The 8441-nt window shown below is 62.0% G+C and overlaps 2 protein-coding genes across 6 annotated transcripts; one reads left to right on the top strand and one right to left on the bottom strand.

Moving 5' to 3' along the window:
* The first annotated feature begins 34 nt into the window (after positions 1–34).
* LOC104911692 (uncharacterized) lies at positions 35–2268 on the top strand. Of its 5 annotated transcripts, XM_085228015.1 has the most exons (4): positions 35–402; positions 529–1293; positions 1379–1532; positions 1639–1831. In XM_085228015.1, the coding sequence occupies exons 1-4, from the start codon at positions 53–55 to the stop codon at positions 1693–1695; spliced, it is 1326 nt and encodes a 441-aa protein (XP_085084141.1). In that variant the 5' UTR covers positions 35–52; the 3' UTR covers positions 1696–1831. The 5 variants fall into 5 exon arrangements, with proteins under 5 accessions (XP_085084141.1, XP_085084140.1, XP_010711949.3 ...); XM_085228014.1 differs by having other exon boundaries at positions 962–1293; positions 1379–2268; XM_010713647.4 differs by having other exon boundaries at positions 562–1293; positions 1379–2268.
* Positions 2269–3580: 1312 nt separating this feature from the next.
* CHPF (chondroitin polymerizing factor) lies at positions 3581–7995 on the bottom strand. Its single transcript, XM_085228613.1, has 4 exons — positions 7555–7995; positions 6422–6986; positions 6077–6259; positions 3581–5883 (listed from the first exon to the last, which is right to left on the bottom strand). Exons 1-4 carry the CDS (start codon positions 7866–7868, stop codon positions 4621–4623), a joined length of 2325 nt encoding a protein of 774 aa, XP_085084739.1. The 5' UTR covers positions 7869–7995; the 3' UTR covers positions 3581–4620.
* Positions 7996–8441: the final 446 nt, after the last annotated feature.

Below are 8441 nucleotides of genomic sequence, written 5' to 3'. Positions count from 1 at the left end.
TGGGCTGGAGCACAGTAGGCAGGGCAGCACTCAGCTGGGCTCTATCGGCCTCATGCAGGCAGTGCTGGGGGGAGGGCTGTGCTCTCCCTACCCCAGGAGCTGCCAAGAGCCCATAGGGGAACCAGAAAGGGCAGAACTGAGGGTTGGGGACTGCAGCAAGTGCTCCCCATGCTATCACTGCACCCTCTACCCCAACGCATGGCCAGGGTTCCCCACTCGGTGTTGGGGTGCCCCAACAGCAGCGCTGATGAGCACTGGATCCCAGGCATCTTATCAGCGCCAGACACGGTTCCTATCAGTGTGTCACTGCTGCCTGCTGTGCCACTGCCCTCACAACTGCGCTGCTGGCCGCTGCTTCTCCACCAACCATCCCCAGCTGGGGCACTGCACGGGTCGGGTCAGGTTGGTGGAACCCCCGGGTGATGGTGGAGCCTGGAGGTGGGAGGTGGAGGGTGAGGGCTGGAAGGTGAGAGCTGGGCTGGAGGGTGAAGGTAAAGGGGGAGTCTCCACGCTCCGGGCCATCTGCAGCACAGGGAGGTGCCCTGACCCGCTGCCCCGCAGGATGTCCCAGCACAAAGCCGCCCTGATCCACACCAAGGTGGTGACGGGCAGCTGGTGCTGCGTGCTGCCCCGCTGTGAGGACGTGTCGGAGGAGCTGAGCGAGGAGGAGTGCAGCATTGCCCGGCGGGCGCAGCGCGTGGCACTGGAGGTGCTGGAGGATGCACTACGCAAGGACCGTGTGCTGATGAAGAACCTGAAGGATGTGGTGGTGCTGACTGGGGTGGGAGGAGAAGGCTGGGTGGAGCGTTACGCCATGCTGACCGAGCGGCTGCTGCGGAGCCTCATTGCACAGCTCCAGCAGGCAGCCTTCCTTAAGAACCCGCGCAAGGCCGGCTCCTATGCCTACGTCAAGCAGAACTCATGGGACCGCACCATCTACCTGTGCCCGCTCTTCTGGCAGGCGCCCGATGAGCTGCAGAAGGACTCACAGCCCGGCACGTTGATCCACGAGGCCTCGCACTTCCTGGGCCTGCACGACATCACTTATGCCACGGCCAGCTTCAGGGCAGGCGGCGGCGGCACGGCCATCTGCACAGACGGGCACATGCCCCTCTCCGAGACCCTGCGGAAGGCGCTGCTCAACGCCAACAGCATCGAGTATGAGTTTGAGATCGTGCTGAGGCACCGGCAGCCCTATCAGGGTGGCTGCTACGCCTGCTGCGGGGAGACGGCACGTAACTCCGTCTGCGAGAACGCACTGCCCTGGGGTGGGCCGGCCTGCGGGCCCCAGAGGTGAGCGTGGCCCAGGATTGGGGCGGTGGGTGGGAAAGGCTTCACGGCCACATCCCCAGATCTAACAGCCCCCTGTCCTGCTCAGCACGGCTGCCAGCACCATCGGGGACATGGTGCAGCTGGCCCTGCTGCCCACCCGGGATGCCATGCGGAGATGCCTGTGGGACATGCGAAGAGCGGCAGAGGCCCTGGGCCAGTGCCAGCGGGCCATGCTGGTAGCCAACATCGCCGGCGGGGTGGTGAGTGTGGCAGGGGGGGTGGCAGCCATGGCCGGGCTGCTGCTGGCCCCTGCTGCATTGGTTAACACGCTGCTGTTGGCGGCCGTGGGTTTCGGCATCACCACAGCTGGGAGCATCACCAGCACTGCCGCCACCATCAGCAGCAGCGTGGGCTGCCTGGTGAGGAAGGGCGAGGCTGAGATGCTGCTGGAGAAGTTTGCAGCACAGGCGCAGGCGTTCACGGGCTGCCAGGAGACTGTGGAGAGGGCACGGAGGCTGCTGGAGGCTCTGGGGCAGGAGGAGAGCCTGGATGTCATCCTGGGGGTGTTCCGGGTGGTGGTGGGGCTTGGGCGCAGCATCTTCAATGGCAGCAGCGCTCTCAGAGTCAGCACAGTGGTGGCAGGGGCCAGCAATGCCACCAGCCTTGCCGGGACAGCCTCCTATGTTCTGCTTGGCCTCTGCCTGGCCCTGGACATCTTCTTCATTAGCAAGGACTCAGCACATCTGCACCATGGCACATGCTTGGAGCTGGCGGAGAGAATCCATGCAGCCACAGCCATGCTGGAAAGAGAGTTTGGTGCCATCGATGAGTTCTGCGAGAAAATCAGGCTGATCCTGGAGGAGCAGGAGTGAAGGCTGGCACAGGGCTGAATCCCACACTTGGTGCTCCTGCCCAGTTGCTGGGGACGATGGGAGCCCTCCAGCAGCTTTGAGTGTGCACAGATTTCCAGTAAAGCTATTGTACTTGCTGCCATCAGCACTCCGCTCTTTTAATTCTGTTGCACTCTAAAGGACACAGGGCAGGCCCAGAGTTCACCACCTGGACACCACCTCCTGCCACATTCCCATCACCCACGTCCTCTCCCACAGGCATTGCTGGCCCCTGCGGCTGCTCCTTGCCTGCACTCTGCCAGGGTTCAAAGTGCTCCCAGTTCTCCACACCCTGTACTAATATAGTGCCCAGCAGCCGCCTGCTGGGAGCACGTAGTGCCTTTTTGGAAGGCTGCGGTGAGGGAGCAACGCCTTCAGAAAATCCCTGGGAGGAAAGCTGTGAGCAACAGAGAAGTGTGCTCTCCTGCCCTGTGTGTTGCTCTCTCTGCAATTGCATGCAAAAATACAGTACACAAATGCGCCACTCACACATGAATGGGCAATTGCAAAAGTCTCTGTTTGCTCGATCGTCACAGCTCAGTGACAGCTCAGGGTTTGTTTTTGCAGCCAGCTTCACCTGATGCCGGCTTGCTGCATTAACACGGGATGTTCTGTCAGCTGATCAAACTGGGCTCCTCTCACAATGAATGTATCTGTAACGCATCTGCGCTGGCCTCGCTCCCTTCCGTCCCAGATTCAAATTTAAGGGGAATTAAGGATGTGCTTGGGGAAGATCAAAAATAGCAATATTCAGAGCCTGCTGATTGTTAGCATCCAAACTGTAACAGCCGTGCATTTACACACACGTGTCCCTACAGTATGAATCCAAGGAGCAGAGCAGGAACACCTGTATGGCTGAGATAGGCTTCTGTGGGAAATAATTGCCATAGAGCCCTGGGGGCTTCAGGGGTGTGCAGAGCACTCGTTCACTAAAAGCAAGTAGGTTTAGCTGATTTCCTTGGGGATTTCTTCTTTGACGCAGGAATTTCGTGACCAATTGCTGAAAGCAGCTGCCCCAGAAAGTGCTATTGCTGCACTAAGTGTGGCCAGGGGCCTCAGGCAGTCCGGCTCCCTGCCCCACAAGCTACTGGAGCACTTTGGGGATCAATAAAGTGTAGAAGCAGCTCAGAGAGAGAAGGCCTGATGCTGACATCACAACTTCATCAGCACCCTGCTTTGGCACCAGCAGAGCTGATGCAGTCAGGAGGAACAAGAATTTTGAGCACCAGGGACACCAAGGCAGCGCACCAGGAAGAAAGCAAAGCCACGGCTGTCACCTTGCAGCTCCCAGCCCAGATACAGAGAGCAGCAGGTCGCCCAGTGCTGAAGTAAGTCAGCCCTCATCCTACAGTGGAGGGGACACAGTACTCACAGTACTCACACAAGCAATACCCCCAGGCAAGAACCAGGCAGAGGCACTCATTCATCTCTCTTTTATTAGTGTAAACATCCCCCCCTCCTCTCCCCACTATTAAATACAAACCAGGAGCACGGAGCAGCTCCCTCAGTCGCTTTCTCCTTAGGAGATGCGTAGCTGAACCTCCCCTGGAGCCCAGCAGTTTAGGGAGGGATGGGAATGTTGGATACCACATTTCCCCCCACCCAGGCAAGCAGGGCCAGGGGGAACTCAGGGGGTCAGCATGGCCTATAGGCCACATCCCCGAGGCAGGGACGGCTCTTGTCAGAGGGCTGTGACCTCCAGCGTCCTATCAATACTGCAAAGGCCAAGGCGGCCCGGGTCAGGGTTCCCATGGGGAGCAGCTCACAGTATGGAAACACGGCAGGAGCCCTCCAGTACTTCCCGAAGCCCCAGGGCTGCAGCTTACTTGCTGGCAGCCTGGAAGACTCAAGCTTCTATCTCCTTGCCACGTGACGTATGCTAAATCCAACCTCATTATTGCTTTGTTACGGGCCCACCCCGCTGCTCCAGGCTGCAGCAGCACAAGGACATAGCCCTGCCCACGGCACAGGGCTGATGCTGCCTTTTGCCACAGGGTGCCTTGAGGGCCTGGCCAAGGGAGTTGAATGAGCACCAGGCACAGCCCTGCATCATGGGGGGGAGGAGGGGAAGAAGGAAGAGTGGGATCTGCCCCAGTCCCAGCTGGTCCCTCACAGCAGTCACAACTCTGCCACAGGGACTCAGTGTGGAGCGGTTCATGGGACAAAGCGAGGACCTCCTCCCCACTGGGCCAGCAGCGAGCAAGGTGGCAGCAGGCAGTGCTGGGGTGAGGAGCTGGGGGTCCCAGCACGCAGCTCGGCAGCTACAGCCCAGCTTCACCCCACACTCTGCAGCATTGCCGCCGCCCCGGGACCAGCCCAGGCTGGCAGGCAGCTCTGCTTAGGGAGCATCGGCAGCAAAAGTGACCGCCATGCTGGAACGAGGAAGACAGATTTGGGGCAGCAGATCAGGTGGGGCAGATGGTGAGACAGGCAGGGCCAGCACCTCTGTGCCCCAGGTTCAGGTGCTGTTCCCCTGCTCCTGCTCAAAGAGTACCATGGCCAGCTGGGAGCGGGATCCAACACCTTCCAGACTGCTCTGCACGCAGCGGTGGTAGATCTCCTCACTAAGCCGCGGGTTGCAGGCCTGGTGCCGGTAGTGCTGCAGCAGGGCAGGCTCGACAGCCCGGAAGACATGAAGGTTGGAGTACTTGATGAACATGTCATAGATGTCCAGGGTCTCCAGGATGTCCTCATTCTCCTGCACGTCACCTGCCATGCGGGTGCGTGCCGCCATGTAGTCAGCATTGTAGAAGCAGGCCTCATGGAAGACATCACGGTCAAAGCGTCCTGCATCCCGCAGGAGGTCCAGCGTGGCAGGTGGTGCCTGGTTGTGGTAGGCGACTGCAGGGTTGTAGCCCTGGAAGTGTATGGGGAAGAAGACCTGCCAGTTGTTGATGGTGTTCATCCGGCAGCGGTTCAGGAAGTCAATGGTGACCTCTGTGCCCACACCGGCCACAAAGAACAACGTGTCCACAGGATGCTTCTTGGAGATGATGTCCATGACCTTGATTTGGGAGGGGGCATCTGTCTTCACGCTGATCCATGGGATCTTCACCTCAGCATACTTGCGTTCATACTCTGTGATCTGGGCCTTCACAGGGGCAAAGATATCGTTCTGGGTCACCTGCTGGGCCTCGAATGGATCGTAGATGAATAGGAAGGTGAGCACTGCGTTCTCACTGCTTTCGAAGGCAGCTGCCGCATAGGCCTCCAGGAAGCGTGCAGCATGGTCCCGCTCGTGGGCAGTGAGTGGCAAGATGACGTTGATGCGGCTGGCCTCCGTCACATAGGGCATGGGGATAATTTCCACCTCGCTGAGGGGTCGCACCAGGTGCACGCGCTTGGTGACAGAGCGGCTGTGACCCTTCTGTGTGACCACCTCCACCTGCAGGTCCAGCGTGTACTCCATGCCACGCGTGGGGTCAAAGCGCCGGTAGCCATTCACCAGCTGCTGCTTGCGGACGTGCAGCACCGGCTGGTACTTGCGATTCAGCTCCTCCATGGCTGTGGCCACCACATCAGCCACATCAGCTAGGTCCGCACCCTGCAGCTCGCACTTGGGGGAGCCATCCACACAGGCATAGACCTGATCCTCTGTGAAGTAGTCCCAGCGCAGCACCTCAAAGCGAGTTTTGGGCTGGAATGGAGGAGGGATGCCGACAGGCCACATGGCACTGTGGTCCCCGTCTGCGGACAGGCTGCTGGCATTCTGGATCTCAAGCTGCAAGGGGAGAAGCAGAGGAGTCAGAGCCCAAGTGGGTGCAGATACACCTGCCAAGTCACACTACAAACAGCTGATCCCACCCCAGAATGTCTGCAGATCTGAAGGCCCCAATATGAGGGCAGAAAGGTGACCCTGACTGGAAAGTGACAGCAGAATAGCCCAGATCCCACCCAGCCAAGCCAGCTCTCACCTGGAGTTGCTGAATCTCCTGGTATGTCCTCTCCAGCTCCACCTGTGCAAAGTACTTATGCAGCCGGTACATCTGGACAGGATCCAGCACAGGGTGGACAGTGAATGCACTCTGGAAACGGAGGTCAGTCTCCTGCTCAGGATCTACATTCTTCCCCAGCTCAAAATACTGGTAATGTAGGCCCTGAATGAGTAAGAGATGGGTTAGAGCTGACCCAGACCCACAACTCCACCCCTCTGCATAAAAGCATAGAAGGCTTCAAGGAAAATGGTGCACAAGAAAAAGGGCATCACTGGCGACACTGCCAGGGGCTCTGCTCTGTGCCAGCTCTGCTGCAGGACCTACCTCATGCTCCTCGGTGCAGCTTACTGCCGTGTGATCAATGATGCAGCGTCCCAGCCACTCGTCAGGCCGGGAGCTGAGGATGTCATTGCGGCAAGACTCCAGGTGCTGCTGCAGGCGCAGAAGGAGGCTGCGGGACAGCAGGTACCCAAAGCCTCCAGAGCAGTAGCGTCCCTCGGTGTCCCCGCCAATGAACTCCTCGGGGCGGCCCAAGTAGAGATGGGTGTCGATGCTGAGATGGGCCACCAGGCGGTTGATGCGGTGCGCCTCAGTGTAGGTGTCATCCTGCACCAGGAAGAACCAGTCGAAGTCATTGACATAGTGCTCCAGCAGGTACCGGATAGTCTGGTACACGTTCCAGATGGGCCGCTCATCACCGTGGGTCACCACCGTCATGCCGTGGGGCACCTTGCGGCCCCGTGTGCCCGTGAAGTACACCAGGCGCTCCAAGCGGTGGGCCAGCGTGCGGTTCACAGCCACCGCCAATGTGCCCAGCGTGCTTTTGGAGGTCAGCACACCCACGAAGAGTCGCTGCCGCATCCCCAGCTCTGTGCTGATGTAGCGAGTCCTGCAGGAGGGACAGAACCTGAGCCCACAGTGCCGGCGCTGGGCCACATGCGAGTGCAGCCAGAACCCAGCTGCGGGAACCGGAGGGGAACAAAATCCCCATCTCACAGCCACCCCCAGCTGCCACTCTCACAATGCTTTCCAGGTTGAATCCTTCCAGCCGGCCCCCAGGCAGGAAGCGACCCCCCCCCCGGCTCCCACGCTCGCATAGTGGCCCCATTCAGCCCCACGGCTCCCCCCGCCTGCCCGCCCACCTCCCGTCAGGGGACAAGGAGGGCCTTTCAGAGCTCGCTCTGCACCATCGGTGGGGTGAGGGCTGGGAACACCAGGGTGCCCGGGGCGGGGGAGGGGGTGGCGGGGTGGCAGGGCAGGCAGGGCTGGGACGGAGCAACAGGGGCAGGAGGTCAGGAGGAAGAGAAACAGCAGGAAGACGCCCTGCAACAGCCCACGGGGCAGCGAGCAAAGGGCAGCACAGCCCGGGGAAGGCAGGCGGGAGGCGGCCGCCCCACCCAGTCCCTCCGCTCGCCCCCGCCGAGCCTCGCCCGGCCCCCGCCGCCCCCGCCCCGCACCTGACGGCCTTCTTGGCGACCCTGCCGGGGCTGGGCGGCCGGTAGGGCACGACGCGCGGCTCCCAGCTGTCGGCGCCCAGCCCGCCGGGCACGGCGTTGGGCCTCCGCGCCGCGTTGCCGTTGTGCAGCCCTCCGGCCGGGGGGCCTCCCGGAGAGCCGTCGGAGGGCGGCGGGCGGGCGGCGGGGCGCGGCGGCGGCCCGCAGGGCTCCTCCACCCAGGTGACGCTGAGCAGGCTGAGCGTGAAGCCCAGAGACACGCCGATGGCCACCGGGCCGGCGGGCCGCAGCACCGACAGCACCAGCGACAGCCGCATGGCCGCGCGGCTCCGGGAGCGGACGGGACGGACGGGAGCGGCGGGGGCGGCTCCCACTACCCGCTCGCGGCGCCGCCGTCCGACGTGTCACCCCCGGGCTCCGCCCCCTACGTAACGGAGGGGAGCCAATGGGAGACGCCCGCGTCGGTGACGTCACGGCGCGGCGCGGCAGAGAGAGGGAAAGGGGCGGCGTGGGGGCGGGGCGCGGTTGCTAGGAGACCGCGCGGCCTAGTGCCAGGCCCGGCCCCGCCGCGCTGCGGTGAGGCCCTGCGGGAGGCGGGCGGGCGGGCGGCCAGCAGCTCAGGGCGCCGCGGGACTGTACTCCCAGCACGCCTGAGCCGGAAAAGCGTTCCCAATTAAGGAGCAATTAAGGCCTCGAGCCTTTAGGAGCCCCGCGAGGCCGAACTTCGCGCAGGGCCTGGCCAAGCGCTCTGCAGCCATCAGTCCCAGTGCCACGGGGCCCCACATGAGCAACGGGGAACTGCTTAGGAACGAGGGAAGGGGCGCTCAGCCAGCAGAGCTTGTCCCATCCCCTCCGCACGCTGGGGCACGGCAAGGGGCCGAGGCTGCAGG

The sequence above is a fragment of the Meleagris gallopavo genome, chromosome 7, assembly GCF_905368555.1.
Source record: "Meleagris gallopavo chromosome 7, MGAL_WU_HG_1.1, whole genome shotgun sequence".
In the NCBI taxonomy this organism is placed as follows: domain Eukaryota; kingdom Metazoa; phylum Chordata; class Aves; order Galliformes; family Phasianidae; genus Meleagris; species Meleagris gallopavo.
The sequence above is the reverse complement of the archived record's forward strand: the minus strand, read 5'-3'. Positions and strand labels throughout refer to the sequence as shown.

Excerpts from the sequence above, each read along its gene's own strand:
- LOC104911692 (XM_085228013.1), top strand. The coding sequence starts at position 53 with ATGCAGGCAGTGCTGGGGGGAGGGCTGTGCTCTCCCTACCCCAGGAGC. Across the intron at positions 403-528 it reads CACTGCACGGGTCGGGTCAG|CACAGGGAGGTGCCCTGACC; the intron begins GTTGGTGGAACC and ends GGCCATCTGCAG. Across the intron at positions 1,294-1,378 it reads CCGGCCTGCGGGCCCCAGAG|CACGGCTGCCAGCACCATCG; the intron begins GTGAGCGTGGCC and ends TGTCCTGCTCAG.
- CHPF (XM_085228613.1), bottom strand. The coding sequence starts at position 7,868 with ATGCGGCTGTCGCTGGTGCTGTCGGTGCTGCGGCCCGCCGGCCCGGTG. Across the intron at positions 6,987-7,554 it reads GTCGCCAAGAAGGCCGTCAG|GACTCGCTACATCAGCACAG; the intron begins GTGCGGGGCGGG and ends TCCCTCCTGCAG. Across the intron at positions 5,884-6,076 it reads AGGAGATTCAGCAACTCCAG|CTTGAGATCCAGAATGCCAG; the intron begins GTGAGAGCTGGC and ends CTCCCCTTGCAG.